This window comes from Neolamprologus brichardi, chromosome 11, assembly GCF_056152115.1.
Source record: "Neolamprologus brichardi isolate AB-2024 chromosome 11, ASM5615211v1, whole genome shotgun sequence".
Taxonomy (NCBI): Eukaryota; Metazoa; Chordata; class Actinopteri; order Cichliformes; family Cichlidae; genus Neolamprologus; species Neolamprologus brichardi.
The window spans coordinates 7880460-7903500 of NC_142114.1; the positions used below are offsets into that span (position 1 = coordinate 7880460).

The window sequence follows — 23041 nt, forward strand, 5'->3', positions numbered from 1 at the left end:
AAAATGAGTTTGACATCCCTGGTTTGCTGCATTAGTTTTACACACTTATTGACGGGAAGGTGAGGAGAAACTGATGTGCCAGCAGTCCACCTGCTGTGTGTTCACTGAGACTGTTGAAATCTACTTAAACTGTGTACAGTGGCAAGTTGGGTCCAGCTTTAATGCCATGAGTCAAAGTTGCAGAAAATTCAGTGTGCTGTGAACTAAAAGCCTGCTGGTGGTGTCCACATGTGGATGTCTAGGATGGTGGTACATGGACAGCTGAGGTAGCTTAAGGACATATTCCATGACTAAGCATAATCTTTCTAACATGACCTCTACCTCACCTATTTAACCCGACTTCATCCAGCTTCTTAGAACATTTAAGTGTCATTCTTTCCTTTTAAATTCAAACACTTCTCAGTAATGGTATATTTAATTATGCAAAGTAATTATATCCAGTTAAAACAATTGGGAATGTAACAGTAGGCAGAGATCAGGTATACACTGGGACAGGAAAATGATTTAATTAGAATGATATGACCTAACTTGTGTAAAAGCAAAGATGGATGATTTATACACAACTCAGTGGATGTGGTGAACCACTTTGGTATTAATGGTTTTTCACGGCACTAGTCTGCTAAAAGTAAACAGAACAACTTCCTTTTTAGTGCTGGAATACCAACAAAAAAAGAGTTTGTAGATGTCGCATTAGCTTCATGTTATTACAAAGTAGAAATCTATGACTCGTGACGGCATGCGTGATCTAATATTCTGTCACTGCTGATGACACGAGGTGTGTTGACACACTCAGAGGTCAGTGTTGTGATGCCAATGACAGTCCAAATTAACACTCATGCTGTAATCCTGTGAAGTTTGATGAACACTGGATGCATGTTTTGATTGCCCTGTCAAGACATTTTAGTGACACACTAATATTTGTTACTGCCACTGATCCAATTTGAAATGATGACAGTCATATGGAGGCACGGCTGAATGCTCTGAAAGCTTTTAGGATTCAGAGATCTCTTGAAGGATATCAGCAGCCAGGCCAGTGACATCAGTGTGATACCTGTGATGGGGAAACATAAAAAAAGAGTAGTATTACTGGCATGCTATCTATCCAGTGATAATTAGCCGGTGATGAGCGCAAACAGCTTAATCAAAGAAACAATTACAATAAAATAGATCAGGGTTCTTAAGCATGCTGAGCAATGAAACAGGTGCAGCCACGTAGCATGGTACTGAGTGGACTGAATTAGTAATTAAGACTACTACATTTATTTCTGCTCCGCAAACATAATAAAACTTTACATCCCAATTTCAGCCCACATGAACCTGTGCTTATTAAATAAATATTTTATGTGCTCTGTAGTAAGACAATTAAAAAAACATATACAAGTGTATAAATAATGATTTTCACAATTCTGTACAAACATACATCTATATATGATAATTAAGACTTGATGAAAACATCCAATCTGCCCAGGCCCCTCTAGGCTGTCTATAATTTGCTCCTGCTCTCCCCCTCTTATCACCCCCTCCCCCCTCCTCTTACTCCCAGGTGTCTTTGGGGGCAACCTGACAGCCAGGCCAGAAGAAGCCCACCCACCCCTCTTAGTTAATTAAAACCTACATAATTAACCTAATTAACACATTTCCCAGAGGCCTCGGAAACCCTTGAAAGTTTGTGGATCTGGAAAACATAAATTGGGTCCATAAAAGTTTTAGGACAAACTTTAGAGTTTGGTTACTCATTAAATCCTTGCACTCTTAACAGCCTCAAATTGACACAGCTGCACAGAGAACAGCGGAAAATAAAATAATTGGTTTTAGATTACAGTATCGCATTAGCCTCACACTCTGCTTACACCAACATGTGGGATGTTTGCTGTGTGGAATCTGTGTGCTTTCCATTATTTAAGAAAACAAACAAACAGAAGAACTCATCAGAAAGAAGACAATCATCTGCAGTTCCTTTAGCGGTAGACTCACTCACAACTCAACACAACTCAACCCAAAGATTATTGTTGTTGTTGTTTTTGTTCAGATTAAATAAACAACTAAATGATTTCAAAATGTGAGTCTAAGCGTTTCCGCTGCCTTCATTTAATCCTGTGCTAACTGTCTTTAGTGTGCAGCAAGAAACAATCAGGAGTTGTAATCAAAAACCCTTGTGCTTCAAATAAAAGTCTGGCCACTCCTCCCTTTGCATTTGATCAATTGTGTCCCACTAGGATGCTTCCATTGCTCCTGCTGTGCTGTCTGTCCCACTCTGTCCTCTTACAGTTTTGATTCTGCACTGATTTCTGCAGAAATGCAGCCCTTCAACTTGAATTTCTGTTTGGGGAAAATGACAAAGCTGCAGGGAGCCAAACCTCATGAGCAGAGTGAGTGGTTGGCAACAATAGTGCTGATCAGGACTGAGCAACAACAAAACTTAAAATGTGTTTTTCTGGCCACTGGAATTCACTGTGTTTGTGGCAAAAGTCCTCCCTCTGACACCTCAAGATATCGTATTGAAAGTCACTGCTGATAATCTGATCCCGGGGGACAAATGTATGGTGTACAAGCCATTTTAAATAACAAAACCAAAACACAATACACCTTTGTGCTCAGACACTGCAGACTCTTCTCTGGATCTTAGCCAGAGATCCAGATAATGTGCTCTCTCTGCACAAGCCTGAGGTCCATGCTAATATCAGATGGGTATGTGGTAAGTGTTCAGAGTGGGACTCCCATGAAGCAATCTAAAACTAACCCGAGTGCTGGAAGCAGTGCAGAAGTGCACAGAGATGACTTTGAATGGTTAACAAAGGAGGCTCGCCAATTTTAAATCTGTAAACTTTTTTTTTTTCATGGGTGAAGTATTTTCTCTTTAGCTGCTTAATTCAACCCAGAGATTAGTGTGATCAGCCCACCACTACATTTAGAGACTTTCAAGGAAGATCAGACAGCTTACTATTCTTTTAATGGTATTGCATGTGTACACTGCAGCTAGTTTCACCATGTTAATGTTTGCATTTTGATAAAATTCTGAATGATTGACCTCAGAGTGTGTTTGTAGAAGAGTTGTGCAGTTTTCTGATCTGTCTTTGTTGTCTGAGCAGATATTACTGAGGCTTTGACTCACTGAAAGCAGCATTAACTAGGTTTATGTTGAGAACCTCAATGATTTTTCTTCAGGAACGGGGAGTATACGCTATTGCTCCTCCCCACCCTTCACCCTTGGTCAGGCTTGAGGTTTTGAAAAGGCATTCCTCAGGTTGCCATGGCAAAGTGTGAATGACATCATTTGGGTTAGGATCTTAGCCCAGACCTCCCCTCTCTCTTTTCCATCCTTCTTCCGTCTCCTACCTCGGCGCCAGCTCCTCTCATCCTCTCAATTAAAACCTCTCTTCAACCCTTCTTCCCATCCCTTTCCACTCCTCTTCTCTCTCCTTGTAACTCCTCTCATCTCCTGCCCTTTCTCCTAAAACCTCTGCTCCCCTCCTCCTCCTGCTAAACCAGTGGGAGGGTGCCAGTCTCTGCCACTTCAAAGGCTGGAGCTGATCTGTGCTTTCATCTACCAAAGAGGGACAGGAGAGTGAGGAGATGAGGCGAGAGAGGAGAAGTGGGAGAGCACAAGAGGGAACGAACGAAAGAAAACCAAGAAAAAGGAAAGAAAATTGTGGAGAAAGAGAGAAGGAGGAGGAGGAGGAGAGGAGGGTGACAAAGGGGGAAGAAAAGGGTGACCAAGGAGAAAAGAGGGAGGCGGGGAGCACAGAATAGGAGAGGCCTCTATAGCAGGGCAACAATACACCTTCATTATTGATCTGACAGGGTGTATGTGTGATTGCAGAGAGTTTGTATATAAATGAGAATAAAGGACTCTATTTGTGTGTATTCATTGTGTGTGGATGTGTGTGTGCGTGTGTGGATGTGCGTGTGTGAAAGGTTGCTAGTCTCATACATCAGAAGATCAAAAGAAGCACGGTCACTACGGTGACAAAACCCTTGGCCCTATGAGGGGAAACACAACTGGCTGACATACTCATAAAAGACAGCCAGATGCAGAGATGCAGGTGTGCACATGAAAACATGCACTCACATACACACAAACTCCTTCATATGGTAAATATAAAAGATTTTTACATATTTTTTTACATATATGAAAAGGTGGGTGGAGGCGACGACTGTATTTGTATTAATACTACTGACCCACAGAGTGAAGCATGGGATTAGACATATATAAAAAATATTTTATACTTAAAGATAAAAGAGGGCTGTTGGAGTTTCAAAACTCGTGTTTCTTTAAAAGAGAGAAGTGCAGATTATGTTTCCCGTCCCTGGTAACAGATGTTAAGACTTAAATATACGTTTTTAATAGTGTACATATTTCATCTCAGAGCTTTTTCTTGCCATTAAGCTACCCTGCTCTGTTACAGGCGCATGTCCTGTCAATTAACTAGACAAAGATCAGTTCTGACATGCATGGAAATAATAAGACGTGGGAATGGGCAGTATCAAAATCCAGAATCATTTGTTATCGGTATGCTTGGAGATTTGGTCTCAAAAACAAAATAGGAAAGCATGGATTACATAGCCAGACATACTGCATGCACTCACAGACTAAAGAAAGCTGATGGACTCTCTGTGTCTCACCTTTCTGTCAGGTGAGACTAAGAGCAACTTGCCATGATTGCTTATTGAGCAGAGCCCAACAGAGGGAGTCGCTTCATCAGGGAGGAGGGAGAGTAGCTGGTGTCTTTGACAGGCTGCTGTCACACAGGCTGAATAAAGGAGGGTAACTAAAGGTAGATTTGATACAATTACAATTTTTGAGGAATAAAATGATCAGACCTCATTTTATTACTCATATGGTCTAAACACTGTAAGTCACAGTTATAGACTGATATAAAACTAATCATCTTGCGCTCTTTCAAGTGTAGAAAACATGAAATAATCGCTCACTTTTTAAAACTTGGCAAACCTCAGATGTCTCCTGTAGCTCTTTATGAGACTTAGACAAAGATGAGAAAACCAATTCTACAATACAGTTTCAGTTCATTAATAATTATGGGATGTATTAACTGAACCTCTCTGTTTCAGGTCCTGTCACATCATCAGTCAGTGTAAGATCAGGACTCTGACATTTCCATTCAAAACTTGAATATCCTTCTTTTTTAACCCTTCAACTGATTTATGATTGCTGTTTGAACCATTCTCAAGTTACATGACTCAGTCTTGTCAAGCTTTTATTTATTTGTTTTCTTCTTTTACAATTTTGAATTCAGTTGGTTTCTCTACTGACCGCAATGTGTCCAGGAAATAATGTAGAAAAACAGCTCCAAACCATGGTGCTTGCTCCACTGTGCTTTACAGCTGGGATGAGGTTTTGTTGTTGTTTTTTCTTTTTCTTGTTTCTTGTTTTCCCTTCCAAAAAATTAAGTTTCATTTAATTTAAAACGTTTGTCTCCTCTGCTCACATCTCTGAAGTGCTGTGAGACATCAGTGGGATTCTTTGGAAATGTGGGACGTGCCACTGAGATTATTTTTAGGCGCTGGTGTTTCCCAGTATGTTTGCTCTTTTTTTGTTGGCCCATATGGCTTTTTTTCATGGCTTTTTATTGACACCAATCTTATTTGGTGTTTAAGTTTCCTCCATTTGTAGTTTATCTTATTGTATAAAGATGAACATCCAGATCTTCAAAAATCCTTCTGTAGTCTTTTACAGATTTGTGTATTGCTGTAATACTTTTATCAAAAGTTCAAACCAACCAATATTTTGTTAGTGGAGCAGATTTTGATTTTGTTGAGCACCTCAACAACCCATACTTACAGTCTTACCTCCTTAATTAGTGTACTTGACAGCAAATATCTTAAAACTAAGTATACTGTTATTATCTAGTAAGTAACTTTCTATCAGACAAGAACAGTGCAGAAATCATGGTAATACAAATGGGTTCACAGACATTTTCTTACGACTGTATCCCTGGAATCATCTCAGGATCCCACAGGAAGTGGGGGATCCTGATTCGGGTAGCAGCTGATGCCTTTGTGTTATATCAAATTACTGGGATGGATAATGAGCTGATCCTCTATAAGACACACACAAACAGCAGAAACATGCACCTGTTGGATGTGGTCATATCGTGCAGTAGACTCATTAGCTCCGCCCCCTCAGGACATTCGCTCCAATCTGACCTGTCCGTAGCCTGAACCTGAAAAAAGTGAGCGACACAGGTTGAATAAATGTTCACCCCAGCCTGCATGTATAAGAGCAGTGAGTTACTTTACAGATCGTGACACGCTGTTGGAACAGTTTAATAAGAAGTGATGACACTTTACTTATGGCCTTACTGAGTTTGTGGTGAAATGTGCACATCACTCAAAGCAGAGAAAAAGTGAAGTTTAACCTTTAGTCAGTTCTGGCACAGCTCCCTGTTTAACCCTTGTGATCTTAAAAGAATACTTAATATAATGTTTCTTTTTGTGGTCTGTTTGACTAATTACACACACATATATACATATATCTATATCTATATATATATATCTATATATATCTATAGATATATATATATCTATATATATATAGATATATATATCTATATATATATCTATATCTATATATATATATACACACACACACACACACACATATATATGCCTTTTTTTTTCACTCCAAAGCATCCAACTCCTTGAGATGAACTTCATTTTCCTCAAGGCTGTAATTGATGTGACATTATAGAATGAATGTTCTTTGGATCATTGGAAAACTCATCATTGCATTTTGTTTTTAATGTCCTGTTGTAAGGTTTCTATGAACTTCAATGATTTAAGAAGAGTGGGTTCGTTTAAGTCTGCACATACATATAAATGTATGGATGACGCCAGGAATAGTATCCCTGGTTAGAGCTGAAGCTGGTGGGATCCTAATGGATCACAGAAACAAATAAGTGACTTGATAAAGGATTTGTCTAAAGCCATATTTAAAACAGAACTGTGGCTGCATTCTTCATAAGACCACTCTTCGTATTGATATTAATATTACTCATAATCTACTGATGTTTAAATATATTTAATTATTCTGCTACAGTACATTAAACTAGGTTAAAGCATCAGCTTACAACCATATCTCTTTTTTCCCCCTCACTGAATTCTCAGACTACATTATTTATCTCTGCTCTTTGTCTTTCCTCTGTTTTTACTCCTGTCCTGACATGTCTCTTCACACCATGTCTAGGCTCCTCACCCACCCAGGAACACCTGGACCCCAGGCTTGTGTGAGGGTGTGTTCACTGATCACACAGAATAGTTCTCGCCGGTTTAACACAAAGCTAGGTTAAGGTCTGATACTGCTGAAAAAGTTTGTGTTACAAAAACGGTATTGTAAGAATAAAAAATGCCTCGGCGTATGTCTCTTCAGATGTTTAATGTGTGAGTGGATATGTGCCTGTCTATTTGTTGGATGCGTTTTCTCTGATCTCCAGTGACATCATCACCTGTGTCTCTGTGGCGGCACAGCATGCTCGTTGCTAAGAAACGGGGTTAGGAGGAGACAAAGGGGGCTGCGGTGGGGCACATGATGCTAGAAACTGGACAGTCTGACGGGAATATGGAGACAGGAGGGAACTCCCTCTAATGTCAACTGTTTCTATGTTTCTTCTGTTTTTCTCTTTTGAAAAACAGAAAAAAATATTCAATAACTTCTCACAGTAAAGTTACTTCTTCAACAGGAAGTTGTCTTTCTGAATATTAACAAAAAGGATCCCAACAAATTCTTTCTTCTGAGAGGCATTAGCAGGTGGGGGGGATTGACTGAATTTCTTATCTGGAGGAAGCTTGAAGTGAAAAGCTGTAAGTGAAACTGTGAATTGCACTTCATGTTTTCACAAACACATAGTTTTTGTAATTTCCCATCATGATTAGGGGCTATTTGTGTCTGCATGGAAACCACACGTAAGCATACCTACTTACCAAACCTTCATCCTTGCTTTCCAGACCCCCCCCCACCACCACCACCACCAGCACCACCTCCTTATCCTCCATGTGTCTCCATCTCTAGCCAACCAACCCTAACTCAATAATACTGATCTTAAAGTGATTTGAGAGGCGTTCAAGGCAGACAGCAGAGGACAGGCAGACGTGTGGCCTTTCAGAAAGACAGCAGGGCTGTCTCAACAGTCAGTTCAAACAAGGAAAACGTACCTGAGATCAGACAGAGGAAGAAAGAGAGACGTGCACAGATATAGACACTGCTGTGATCTGTATGTGTGTGTGTTTAAGTAAGAGTCTAGTAAGGAATGATTTTTTGTTTTACAGTTATTTTAAATACTCAGGTCTAAAAATGCAGAGCTTCTAACCTAAAAAATCTCGAGAATTATCTTGGAGTCAAAAGCAAGGCTTGAAACATAAATACCAAAACTTTTCCCTTCTGCTTAGAAATTCTCTGGCACAAATATCACTGGTCACTGATGACAGGGGAAATTATCTCGATGAAATCAATCCTGCAGGTAAAGGAAATCCCACAAAGTTTTCCCACTGAAAATAGGTCATAATGAAATCATCAGCTTCCAAGGAAATTCTAATGGGTGTCTAACTAAGCTAGAAAACAAACAGGGACTAAAAGATAAATAACGGTTCATGTTTTTGGCTTGAGCACTGTAAAAGCTTACAATAATTGGACATAATGTACTTTGACATTTTTGAGACTGTGTGCTGAGACATTTGAGCTTCTGGAGGTGAGAGAGGACGAAGCTTCAGGACACTTGTGAGGTTAACAAGCAGCAAGTAAAAAAACAGGACAATGTCAACCATGGCTCACATATCCATATGCAAATATCCAAATATCAGATCAGTGAACATTATGGCTGCTGAAAAAGTTAAGTTACAGTTGATTAAAAGAGTTTTTGTGTGAACTGAGTTTGTTAAAGATATTTTGCATATACATGAAGGGACTGAACATGATAAACTGAGAGGCCAGAGGAAGACCAATAACTCTAAAGACTGAGAAATGATATTATTTTAAAAAAGATAATAAATGCCTATTATTTTCAAAAACGTATTGTTTCAAATCTAATTAGCATTTTGTTTTTCTGTAGGTCTTTGCAAGTTGTTACTCAAATATGAAAGACAGACAAGTTGAAAATTGTAGTAAATCCAACATGATACATTCTTCATTTCCTCTCCCTTGTAGTTTCCAAGCTATTAGCAGGATCTTTGAAAGAGATTATCAGAGCCCTGAAATCAATGAAAAATAATTAAAAAGCTTTTTTCTGAAGGGCAGACACTTGTCTGAGGGTGTAAATGTGTGTTTGAAAGAGAATGTGAGTCTTCTGTATAAAAGCATGTTGTGGGTGATGGATATGTTTTGATACATTTGAACTAACTGTCTATGATACATACAGTGCTTAACAGATTTATTAGACCACCTCCCAATGTAAGGTTTATGCTACAGCTGCTCTAAATGAACAGTAAGGATAATTACCAGTATCATGTTTTATGTTTTTGTAATAGTTAATCCACCAGTATGCCTACACTCTTTAATCAAAATGATATTTCTAATTTTAAAATATAATTATATGTATATTATAAATATGAATTGTTTTTAATTTACAGTTTTACAAATTAGAAAAAAAAAATAACCATATTATTATATTTTGATTAAAATGCCAAACAACAATTATTTACTTGGATACCTGCACAGAAAAATTTGTTTTAGTTGTTTAATGTCATGCTTTAATTTCTGACTGTTCAGAGAAGTCCAATGTGCCGGCTCAATATTAGGTATAAAAATGCAGATCCAGTTCAGTTAACTCAGTAATTTTTAATCAAGTTTTTCACAGATTTCTTTTTTTGTGACAGGTGGTCTAATAATTTTGTTAAGCACTCTATAAAGAGAGAATGAGAGATAGCGAGCAAGAGAGAGGGAGAACTCGAACAAGCACTCAGAGAGAGAGAGAGACAAACTTTAAAAATGAAATCTTTTAAATTAACTGTTGTAATGAGTGAAATGACCAAATGCACACAGAGGCTTTTTCTAAGCAAATAAATGAGTTCTGCTGCTCACTCCGTGCGGGATGCTGCTTGGTGACTCATCCACTAGCTACATATTCTCATTTGCTACATAGTTGAAAGTAACTGCTGTGATGTGTGTTTGTTGCCCAGGGTGGTGATCAGGACAGAGAAGACACACACAGATGTTACTTTGTTGACTAGCACGGGGAGTAATAATGGAGTTTTCACATGAGGACAAATGTGGTGTGACAGACAGAAAGAGGAAGAGATACGTCTAAGAGCTCGTGTGTGACAGTTTGTGTGTGTGGGTGGTTCAGGTGGCTAGAAATAATTAGTAAGAGGAATCAAAAATACACGAGTACATGCAAACACTGCCTCTCTCTCGCTCTCTTTCACACACACACACACACACACACACACACACACACGCACACACATGCACACACAAGGTAGCTTCCAGGCACAGCCTTCAGTCAGATCATGTGATCTCAGGGTGACAGCTGACCTTGTATCACACATGCAGAATCTCATGACCCTGCGGCCAAGCCAAAACATTAGAAATGCATTTTACATAATTCATAGGGTTCTGCTGAACATTCAGCTATTTTTTCTAACTTCATGTTGATTTCCTAAAATGCATTTATGCTGGACCGACTCACCAACCCTGCCTCTTTTTTTTTTTAGTATTAAGCTCTAAAAAGATATGTATTCAGTGAATTAAATTAAATTCAGTGGGTGACCAGAGACTAGAGAGAATTCAGAGACCAGATTGATTAAAAATCCAATATCAACACACTTAAATAACTTATTCTTAAGTATGGTTAAGTTTCGACAACTAGAACAACGCAATTAATGTTCAGAAAATGCTGACATCATGGTTTAAAAATAACGATGGCAGTCAGTGATACCCCTCAGCCTCCTAGTAGATACACCTAAGGTGTCAATTTGAAACTCCTACGTTGTTTCACATTCAGAAGATTTTCGGAACACTTGACCTCTGACCCCTGACCTTGAGTTCAAAGTCACTGAGATTCCAACTTGTCAGAGATTTTTAGTAGATGCACTTATGGTATCAATCTGAAAGTGCTCCATTACTTCGTTCTCAAGTTTGCATTGTATTCACAAACTTGGGTGTCCACACCGTCCACCCACCTGGCAGGGTGAAGACAATACTCCATCAGCCTTTTATGGGTAAAAAGGTGAGGTTGAACTGAGAAAGTAATCAAACCCGGGTTGCGGCTATGTCACATGAACAGTAAACTACTTGGCCACGAGGGCTGGCACTGGGCTTAAATCTTTTAACACAAAAACATTCAATGTGAACTCATTTGCTAGCAAAGCATGTAAGATGTCTACCAAATATCTAACTACTGCACAACTATCTGCCTTAGTCAGACAATATTTTACTGGCAGTTTAGTTAACATTTTAACAAGGTTTTAAATTCAAAATTATCAGGAGGTGGGCCAACATTTTCACTCAATTCACAGCATGTTCCTATTAATATTAAATTGTTTTAGACACATAAAATGTTGCTATTGTTTGTCAGGGTTAAGAAACTGTCACCTTGTTAAATCCTGAATGCCAGCTGCAGCTGCTCAGTCCTTCCCACTGCTACCAGAGTAAAATAATGTTTCTGTTTTGTCTGGGGAGCCTTAGCCTTACTAAATTTCAATGTGTTTTACTGCAGTACACGGTACTACAGGCTAGCTTTGGTCTGTAGTAGTCATTCTGACTGTGAGACAAAATTGGACAGACACTTGAACAGAGTGACAGGCAGATAGAAGCCCAACATTTTTCCCTCTCTGCCTTGCTCTCTCTGTCAGTCTCGTTTGGGTGAAAGTACACGTTATTTTCAGAACAGCAGCACAGTAGAACTGACTCTTGTGTTTGTATAATTTATACACATAATAGAATATATATATAGAATTATGTGTCTATAATTCCAATATGTTAAATCTGCAGGGCTCTCAAATTACAAATATAGAACCAAGGTTCAACACAAATGGAACACAAAATATACGTCCAATAAAATGTTCATGAGCTCTGATGAGCGTGTGTATGTGAAAATGTCAGTGTGTTCAGTTAAGCTTTTCTGATTGTCCGTCTGTGTGGATGTTTACTTACTAGTCGTTTAATAATTTTAAGAGCTGTACGTTGTGTTCGGGGGGTCTCAGTGTGCATGCGAGTGCGCAGCACATGCGAGAAGCTTCGTAAGCAGGAAGGCGACAGGCAGTCAGGACCCTCTCCACAGTAAAGTTGGACCAGCAGTGACAGACAATGAACAGACTCCTCCCAGATCTCCTGGTTCTCAGCAGACAGCTGCATGGACAGATAATCAGTGAATACATGCAGAGATTAAAGTATAAGAGAACATGTTTCTATTTTGGATACTCAGGTTCTGCATCAAGTTTTTTACTATGTGTACTGGATCTTAAAATCTGTAGAATCAATAATGGCACCCAGGTAACTTTTGAATCCAAGTAAAATTGGCAGTCAACAAAACATAAAAGTATCCTGTCTACAGCCTCTAATTAGGAATAAAGCTTTCCCTCCAGGTATTGGCATTAGTATATTTGATGATTGAGCGTTCTAAAAATATAAGATTTATTTGCGATCTGTTTGAAAGGGGTAGTTTTATGGCCTTTAATCAAATTCAAATTAAATATAATTTACCACAGAAACACTTCTTTGGGTTCCTGCAAGTAATGCATTTTGTAAATTCCCTTAAATTTCCAGCCAATCAACTTGTTTTGAATCCTATTGAAAGCTTTCTTCTTAAATTTAATGAGGAAATAATCACAAAAAAGAAATTTATCTCTTTGATATGGGAAATTATTGTCTTTGAATTTTGTAACCACTGATAAGGCCAGGGTTTGGTGGGAAACCGACCTCGAAGTTCAGCTTAGTGCAGAAGCATGGTCCAAAACTTTTAGATGTGCCAAGAAATTGTTTTCCTGTAACAGACTCCAGGAAAGCCATTACAGAATCTTACACAGACTGCAGCGTACGCCAGAGTTTCTAAATAAAATTCATCCTCAGATTTCTCCATTTTGTGTAAAGTGCAATACGGATGTGGGGACCTACTACCATTGCATATGGCAATGTCCTTTAATTACTAGATTTTGGAAAAATATTGCTATAGAGCTTCGCTCAATCTTTCACCAGATCCCACTGAACCCTGTGCTGTTCGTTCTGGGTCTGTCTATAGAAGGGCTCTCTCTGTCTTCTGTACAGATGCTTTTGTTAGGTAAACTTTTACATTTAGCGAGGCAATGTGTACTGTTTCAATGGATTCAGAGACAGCCCCCCACTGTTACACAATGGTACAGAGAAATGTTCAAGGTGCTGCCAATGGAGTGCCTTAGTGCCATCATAAAGGGCAATTGTGATGCATTCTGTAGGATATGTCTTTGCTTGATCATCAACCTCGTGACCTTGCTGTGCTATTACATAAAGGGGGATCACATTTTGTTTTTAAATGCAATATTTAATGTCTGTATTTTTTTTCTCTCCCCCACTTTTTTTTCTTTCCCTTGACTTCAAATGTGAAACATTGTACATATTTTGACCCAGACATGTACATCTGTAACTCATGTACCTGTATTTGTTTTTTTTTTCATCTCTTTTTCTTATTTGTATTTGGTTGTGCTGATTTGTTGCCGTTTGTGTTGTTCCAAAAAAATCAATAAATCATTGTTTAAAAAAAAGAAAGTATACTGTCTGTATCCTCTGTCATTGTCAGTGTGAAAGTACAACAACAACCAAAAGATACTAAATGGGAGAATAGACAATGAGACTAATAACAATGTGGCCAGAGTCCAAGGAGAATTTCATACCTTTACTTTGATTCCAATCTATCTATCTATAGACAGTGTTGGGATGGTTACTTTTAAAATGTATTCCATTACAGAATACAGAATACATGCCCTAAAATGTATTCTGTAACCGTTACGTTACTCAATGAGAGTAACGTATTCTGAATACTTTGAATTACTTAACATATTATCATGCATTTTACAACTATATGAATGTACTATTGCTGTGTGATTTATTACTATTACTGAAGGTCCGCGGCTCCGAACCGTAGTAAAGGGACCTCTGACTAATACGGTTCCGTGTAGGGCTAGTAGCCGAAAAATAGCTTTACTTTGTTGTGTGGGTCAACTCTGCTTGCGAGAGACAGAGCGAGGCGTTGAAAGACTGCTCCAACTGAGGAAAACACGAACAAAGCGTACAGTCAAGTTTTAATAGCTTACTTACAACTGGGCTTGTCAGGCACTCTTCTTGGCTGCAGTGGTTATTATTATATTTACATGCTTCCAGCTCCCGTTTTTGCTCAATGACAACTCGTACTTTTCGACTCTCCTTTTTCTCCCACCTCGTGCTCACAGACACATAACGAGTATGGCAGTCCATTCTCCCTGCAGCACGGACTACACTGCCCATGATGCTACATTCTGCATTCTGCCCATTAGCTTAGCAAAACAAAAACAACAAAAAGGCCTCTCTCACCCAGGAAACACGCAGAGCGAGAGCGTCACCCTGTAACCATGGCAACCGTAACGCTGCCACCTGGAACAACAGAACGTAGCTGCCAAACAAAACCCAAAGAGTCCTGACCCGCCACAATATGAAACAGGGAAGTACCGCCGCGTAATCCATTTATTTCAACAAAGTAACTGTATTCTAAATACCACCTTTTTAAACGGTAACTGTAACAGAATACAGTTACTCATATTTTGTATTTTAAATACGTAACAGCGGTACATGTATTCCGTTACTCCCCAACACTGTCTATAGATATATGCAAAGGCTGGGGGTGTGTCAGCTGCTCGGTCACCCTACTTTTCCACACAACACTCGATGTGTCAAGTGTAGTGTCTGTTTCCATCCCTGGAGACTTCTTTTTTTTAAAAATCCCCCACAGTCTCCTCCTCTTTCGTCTCTCTGGCGGAGACTTCCCAGAAGTGTGCTGCCTCATAGCACCCTCTCTTTTTGGCCGAGTAAGTACCGAGTGTCATATAATAATGTACTAATGACTACTAAATACTCTGGGGCAAGAACATCAACATGTTGATGAGCATCCCAGCTGGTGCGATCTCATTGCAAGGCGCCATATCGTTAATCACATATTTATTTGTGTTTAGTGTCAGTGGGTATGGATGTTTGACTGGCTGCAGAGATAACAAAAGGCCAACACTGTTGCAATGCTTATCTTCCTGTTTTTAGACTTCATCAGGTTCTGTGTTAGTACCAGCAGACACTGCACATGCCTGGGATTAATAACTGTAATAACTGCAAACCAATTACTTCAGTAAATGTAGACAATCATCAGTTTTAAATAGACACACAATATTCACGGAGCACACAGCTTTTCTAATTGAAGGAATTAGATGGTCCATGGACGCATTTTCAACTGTCCAGTTAACTCCTACAATAACAAAGAAACACATACAGTGTGGTGCAGTGAGATATTTCTCTAGATTTTAACATATTTAGTCAAGATGCAGATGCAGCTGATCATTTTGCTGATCTTAATTGATTTATTTGGAGACCTAGTGTATAACTAAAGAATAACCTACTTTGAGCTGTATATGTGACTAATTTTAGCCCAGGTGATATGTGCCCTATCCACCTGAGCATCAGCTCTGCACAACATAGTGCATTTAAAAAACATACACACACGTGTTATGTACAAGAACACAATATGTGCCACTGTATCCAGCATATATTTACATGTATATAAACATGCAAACAGAAACAACCATAAAAAATATATATGCATACAACACATTTACATGCGCAGACATGCACAGGATCTGTGAGTGTTGGTCTCACCATGTGAATAAGGTGTGTGCTGAGTTGGCTCAGGGGTCTGTTGGCTAGGAGCAGCTTCTCTGCTGCCTCCGTCTCTGCTGCTGGACAAGATAGCCTCTGGCTCTATACACACGTGCAAAGACACACACACACACACACACACACACACACACACACACACACACACACACACACAGGCGCGCACACACACATACACACACATTAAATCATTTATAGAGATTTGACAGTCAATAACGATGGATCCAGGGACCTGCCAAGACTTATTCTGACAAACTGAGACATACACAGAAAGACACCCTGATAGATGAAGACAGGGAATTGTTTTTTTTCTACATATTATGTTATTCTAAACCTTCTTTAAGTTCTCAGGATAACATAAGCTGAACATTTTTTTGTCACAAAGTTATTTTTGCATCTCATTCTTAAGGCGTCATCTCTTTTGCCCCTCATTATTAGCACCTCTATGACTTACTTTGGCTTATTTTACTTCACTTCCTGCCTGTAGTGGAACTTCAGGCCAATTAGTGATGGGCTAATGTGATTAATAACAGCACATATTTTGTCTCTTTCCCAAAGTCTCTGCTGCGCTTGTCCTATTTTTTCCTTCTGTAGTGTACTGTATATAATCTCTGACATGCTCCCTCTTGACCAACTGAGTAATATTTTGAGAAAAGCGGTCTAGTCACGTCCTTTCTCCTTATCAGAACCTTATTACCCAAATGAATTTGGTTTGGGCAGAAGTTTTCTTTTTAATGAGCTTTGCATTTCTCGCAGAATTGATTTCCGCTGCAGATTCTGCTTGTTGCCTTTTCCATCTCAGTCTCTCCTATCTCTCCACCCATCCTTCTCTTTTTTTCTGTCCTCTCTTTCACCCAGTCTTTTACCCTGCCTTCACTTTAGTCCCCCCACCCCCTGTCCGGGCATTAATATGTATGTGCTGGGCTGGGGTGCACACTATGGGGAGATGGGGGCTGATGTGTGTGTGCCAATCCGAGAGTGTGAGTGTGTGCGCGTGGATGTGTATGTAGTGAGGCAAGCTAAGGACAAAGCCAGCGGTGATAATGAGGCCGCAGGGACATAGCCAGACAGGCCCCTCTGTGTATGCTTGTGTGTGTGTGTGTGTGTGTGTGTGTGCGTGCGTCCCAGGGATTCAGGACTTCATACCCTTTCTCCTGAGTCCACAACTTCAATATTGCAGTTGCTTAAACCTGCTAGCTTTCACTGTATACTTCAAGGGGCACACACACTCAAACACACACAGACACATGCCTTCAGGGACGTGATACAAGGGCAACATTTTGAGGAAGTACACTTTGTGATTCTGTTGGTGAATCCGCACTCACCAAAGATGAAGTTGGCAAAAAGTGGTGAATCACTGTAGGACATACATGAGCCTAAAAGGACCAATTTCACAAGATGAAGCCAAGAGAAACTAACAAATAACAATAATTTAGTATTATTTTCTAAATTAAGGCTTGTGGCTCTTTAAGGATGTCTTTGCAAGGACCGTTGAGCGTTTTAAAGTGTGTGATACTGAAATTATGCCTGGATACCTTAATATTTAGTTTTCTTTAAGTTTCTTTTAGGGGAATGGGCCCATAAAAATATCAAAAAACACACTTTATTTAAATTTGAATGATCTCCCTTTCATGATCTCCTTCTCTGGTATGCTCACACAGTTTCTAGTTTGGCTGCTATTTCAGTTAAACTCCTGTTATTTCCTCTTGTACTTGCACCTCTGCAGTGTGCGCACCGGATCTCTTCCGGTGTGACTCTTTAACTGAAAACTGCTGGGTTGTAGGTGGACAACTAGCTCACATCACTAGCGATGATCTTTCAGACATGGCAGTTCTTGTTTGCTCTCTGTGCATCTTTGAGGACCATGATGAAATCACAAAGGGACATCAGTCAGCTGTAAAGTTTGTGTTCATCAGGTGTGTCTGAGTGTTCATACCTGCAGGGCAGAGCGGACAACAACTGATGTTTGCTTAAGGACGTTGTGAAGCAGTTCCAACAGAGCTTGTAGCACAACGTGGCCGACCTTCCTTCCAGCATGCTCCTCTCTATCTAGATGAGCAAGCGCAGCTTCTGAGAGGGTACAAACCACCACCTCAATAAGCCCTGTGTATTCAAGAAAAGTGGAGAAGATTGTATCTGAACTATGATTTCTTAGTTTTCTTGGGTTACTTGGTAACTTGTATCTTTGCAGAGCTTTGGATATGCCCAGTGCATTCTGGGAACTTGTCAGCCTATATAAATTGTTAACCTATTAAGCCATGAACATAAAAAATAAGGATAATAATATAAGAGAACCTAATTAATTAAGGACGGCTTTGTCACTTTAACTGCCAAAAATCTTTAGTTTAATACAAATTGTATCAATTAATATATTCTATATGTTATAATGATCTATATATTAGATGTTTGTTTTTTTGAGGGGCCCTGTGTTCACGATACATTTTATTAAACAAAGAGAAACAAAACGCAATTCACGCACATTACCGCAATTACATTATTACATTCACAAGAACATCTTTAAGTTCATGTGAACCAAAAATGTTTCTATAGCTGGAAAAAAATTAGACTATACCCATAAATATCTGTAACTTCAGGCTCTGATTCAGCTACAGAGCAGATTGATTGCCTATATGCAAGCTTAATTCAATTAACATTTTGTTATTACCAATCTGCACATCAGAGCAAACTGTTTGAATACGACACTGAACTGTGCAGGCTTACAGTCCCTTAATGAGAAAGTACATAAGGGCAGCAGAGGCAGCAAGACAACTCACTACACACTCATCCAAAAACTCATTCTTATCTTTTTTTGTCTGTTCTCTCACCTCACTCAGTCTCTCCCTACACAACTGTCCAATGTACAACATGAGGTTGTTACCTCTTGCAAAGCTATGAATAGCACCTACTAAAGTGCAAACCCATGTTATATCACTATTAAATTTAAAGTGACACAGAGGATAGTCACAGTGAAGACATGACACATGCAGTGCCCATAAATATAACAATACCTAGACAATCAATACGCCCAGATTTGTCCTTCATTTCTACTTCTGTGCACAAAAACTTAGTTATATAACCATGTGTATTAAATCATAGTCTTCACTAGGGAAAATACACCCAGTTTTGTTTTCGTCTTCCAACAGATCTTTATTTAGACTGTGGATGTCGTGTGTTTATTTTTGAGAGTGAAAGTGCAACACTGCAGACACTAGAAAGCCATTAAGTTTGCCTGCTGTCAGCGAGATGTACTGTTACACTGTCAAACAGTCTCATAATTAATTAGACAAGCTGCTCTACTTTTGACTGTTCAATCAAAAAAGACTTGTCCTGTTAATGCAACTTGACAACACAGTCCCACTTAGATAGTTTTTGTGTATTATGCTGCTGATACTTGCTGATCATTACTACTCACCAAGTGTGCTCTTTTTAAACAAGACAAGCTTCTGTAAATGACTCCTTAATTACACTAAAATGACCTTAACAGAAGCTTTTTAAGGGTGGACAAAGGTGGAAAAGTTACAAAAGCATATGCAAAGGTATGCATCAGCTGGCACTAAAACAAGCTGTCTACAAACTGAGTAAATGGACAGTCTGTAAATATCACACCAATACCGCAACTACTGACTGACAGCAAAACACCCGCAGAAAGCTTTACACCTTGCTTAATCTTTGTGTTGTGTGTCAATGAAAAACACTGACTAGAAATGGTGTTAATGGAAGGTCACAAAGGCTGTCCAACAATAAATAAATAAAGCAGCACATTTCCGGTTTGCTTGTGGGACAAATATTTCCTGGACAGATGAGACAAAATTGGAACTTTCTGGCAAAAATCCACATAGCTATGTTTGGCCTCGGGGCCTGATGGAGGGACTGATTAATTCAAAATTGTATCTTGAACTTTTAAAAGCACAATTCAGGGCAACAGTTCATGACCTGAAGTTTAGGAGAGCCTGGGTGATACAAGAAGACACTGACCCAAATCACACTAGTAAATAAACAACAGAATGGATGAAAGAGAATGAAAATTCATGTTTTGGGATGGCCAAGTCAGAGTGCTGACCTTAACAAGTGAGATGTTGTGGCACAATGAGGAAAGAGCTGTTCATTGAAGACATCCTAGAAATATGGATAAACTAAAACAGTTTTGTAGGAGGAATGGTCCAAAACTTTCTCCACATTGTCTGCTCATTGTCTAATGAGCCGCATCTGCCATTGATGCATATTTATAAAGCCTAATGTAAGTGTTTACAAATGGTTATGGTTTCATAAATTCTTCTTCTTTCCTGGGGGCCTTATGACATTTTACATCAAGGTCAAGAGAAGGTGTTAAGAAAAAGATATGGGATGCAATAGTTTGCATATTTAACCCTAACCCTTAAAGACAAACCTTCACCCCTACTTAACACTGCTTCTGCTATGGCTCGCTGCTTCTTGTCCATCCAACCAACCATGCTTCCACCATCGCCTGCCCTTCACTCCATCTGTTCAGCCCTTATCCTCAGTCATCCTGAGTCCTACAGCTGGCTCTTCCAAGCATCACATCTGTTCTTTGTTATAAAGTTATGTTCTTGTGTCAAAATTCACATTAAAATTAAACTGAGAAAAAAGTAATGGTAGCACCTACAGTCTTCGTGCAGAGGCAACTTTAACACAATCCATTCTTTTTAGGGGCTCAAAAGTAATTGGACAAAGAACTGAAAATAAAATCTTTCACTAGTAAAAATCATTAGTAAAATCAATAATTTCTAATACTTATTTGAAAACCCTTTGCCGGCAATGACAGCCTGAAGTCTTGAACTCATGGGCATCACCAGTTGCTGGGTTTCCTCCTTTTCATTCTGGAAGAGGTTGTTCCTGGTTTCATCTGTCCAAAGGATGTTTTTCCAGACCTGTGTTGTTCTTTAGGCTTATGAGTGGCTTGCATCTTGCAATGAACCCTCTGTATTTACTTTCATGCAGTCTTCTCTTTATTATAGACCTGGATATTGATATGCCTACCTCCTGGAAAGTGTTGTTCACCTGGTTGGCTGTTGTGAAGGGCTCTCTTCACCATGGATAATGGTGGTTTTCTTCTGTTTCTGCAGCGTAAGGATCACTTGTTTCACCTGCTTTCCATGCAGGTGAAACAAGTGATCCTTGTTTCAACCACATGTTGTCTGTTCACAGCAAAATCTTCCAAAATGCAAGCACCACACATCAAATCAACTCCTTTTATCTGCTTAATTGGTAATGACAAAATGAAGGAATTGCCAACACCTGCCCATGAAATTGCCTTTGAGTCAAAGCCATTTCATGGCCAATTACTTGTGGTCCTTTTAAAAAAAGGGCGGCTGAAACTTCTAAACCCTTCCTCAAATTTAAATGAAGACAACCTCAAATGAAAGCTCTACACATTATATCCACTTATATAACTTCTGTTAAGGTCATTATATAACTATAAATATGTTTCTGTAAACAGGTAGAAAAACAAAACGTGTCCGTGTCCAAATATATGGACCTAACTATAAGACGATGTTTTTCTGCTTATAGAATGTGGTGTATAATAGTATAGTATACCACACAAACATCTATCGTATTTTCTGCACTAAAAGGCGCACTTAAAATCCTTTAATTTTCACAAAAATTGACAGTGCGCCTTATAATCCGGTGCGTGTTATGTATGAATTCTGGTTGTTCTTACTGACCTCAAACCGATTTTATGTGGTATATGGCACTCAGAAATCTGTCAAAAAATGTTTTAGTACGTCTTTGGTAAGCTACGAAGCCAGACTGCTTGATGGATTGTCGGAGCATTACGGCTACCGTAGTCAGGAGCCTTGCAGAGTAATCTGAGTCCAAAACTCCGCCCACTTCAGGTCCAAAAAACTGCGGCATCACTGAGAGTTAAAAACTGTCTAAATTCTTTCATATTTAATAAAATGATCAGTGTTGCTGCTTTATGAGGTGTAACAATTAAGTTTAATATGTAAGATGTTAAGATGTACTGTACATATAATTAATAAATAATATTTTAGCTGATTTTAATTCTGTGTACCATAACTCATAAATGTGACATTTCCTATGATAACAGACCTTTGGACCACACAATGTTTATGCTTCCAAATCTTCCATGTCTAAGTTTCAAATATAACCTGCCCGATATGCCTTTTCTGCCTGAGTACCCCTAATGTTAATGTGAACTGACTTTAGCGAACCAACATATAGTTAATGATGTGTTATTTATGTCAGTTAGCTACCAAGTCTGTTGTCTAAATTTATAGCCTTCTCAAGGTGGCTGCAGACCCAAACAGTTGATTTTTTTCTTTTTGATCTGTAGAGACATGCATGGTAATCTTTTCTATTTTTCTGGGTCTGTAGAGACTCTGAAGACATGTAACTTTATGCAAAGACAATGAAACATTGAAATACTGCACCCTTAATTAACAAAGACAGATTTTTATGGTATAAATTATGCTTGGGGGGCATTATTTTTGACTGGACACATATGGACACAGTGTGAACTATATTAGAGAATGCATTTGGGAAATTATGCTGAAACCAATTTGAAACGGGAATTTATAAATGCAAATTGAAAGAAACTAGATAACATCGGAGCAGAAAAGATTTTCTGAAATATCTCAGTTTCTTACAAGGGTCAAGAGAAATAATGAAAAATGAAGTGTGATTGATTTAACCTTGAGAGGCACCACAGTGACTGTCAAGAACTCTGAAGACAAACAGAGCCCCTGAGGAGCTCTTTAATTAATTAAAAGGATAAGCACACTTTAACTGACACTCGGCCCAGGACCAAACTCAAGGTTCACTCAAGGTGCAAACATTTCTGAAGTGTTGGGCTGAATTTCTGAGCTTGACATGCTCTAGATGTGACCATTTTCTTATTAAATAACAGCCTGCATGCCAGTGTGCCTGCAAAATTGGTCTCAAATTTATTCTCGGCAGAGAAGCCCTAGGCTTTATATCCGTGTATGATCAGATTAGAGCCTAAACTTTCTTCCTTAGTCTGCTGCATGTTTTCAAATTAAAGCCGATCATCCATTATCACCTAAAATATTTACTCTTTTTAGAAATCTCACACTAAGGCATCAAGTTATTCTTCCCTCTTACATCCCAAAATCTCTTCTGCTATCAAACTGTCACTCATCTTAACCTCCAATTTTCTCCTCTAGCGTGTTATCCCTTGCTGTCTCCAACCCAGATTCAACACAT

At 39.0% G+C, this 23041-nt stretch overlaps 1 protein-coding gene across 5 annotated transcripts in view; it reads right to left on the reverse strand.

The window, feature by feature from the left end:
• Positions 1 to 396: 396 nt before the first annotated feature.
• ulk4 (unc-51 like kinase 4) overlaps positions 397 to 23041 on the reverse strand; it is an 84905-nt gene continuing 62260 nt past the window's right edge. For 3 of the 5 annotated variants that reach the window (XM_006794903.2, XM_006794901.2, XM_006794902.2), the window contains exons 32-36: positions 17772 to 17938; positions 15818 to 15919; positions 12104 to 12298; positions 6094 to 6182; positions 397 to 1051 (exon numbers count right to left, since the gene is read on the reverse strand). In XM_006794903.2, the coding sequence (XP_006794966.2) occupies positions 991 to 1051; positions 6094 to 6182; positions 12104 to 12298; positions 15818 to 15919; positions 17772 to 17938 (614 nt within the window). In that variant the 3' untranslated portion in view covers positions 397 to 990. Of the gene's footprint in view, positions 1052 to 6093; positions 6183 to 12103; positions 12299 to 15817; positions 15920 to 17771; positions 17939 to 23041 lie in introns of those variants that run through there. The other 2 variants (XR_437056.3, XR_437057.3) reach the window with 2 other exon arrangements.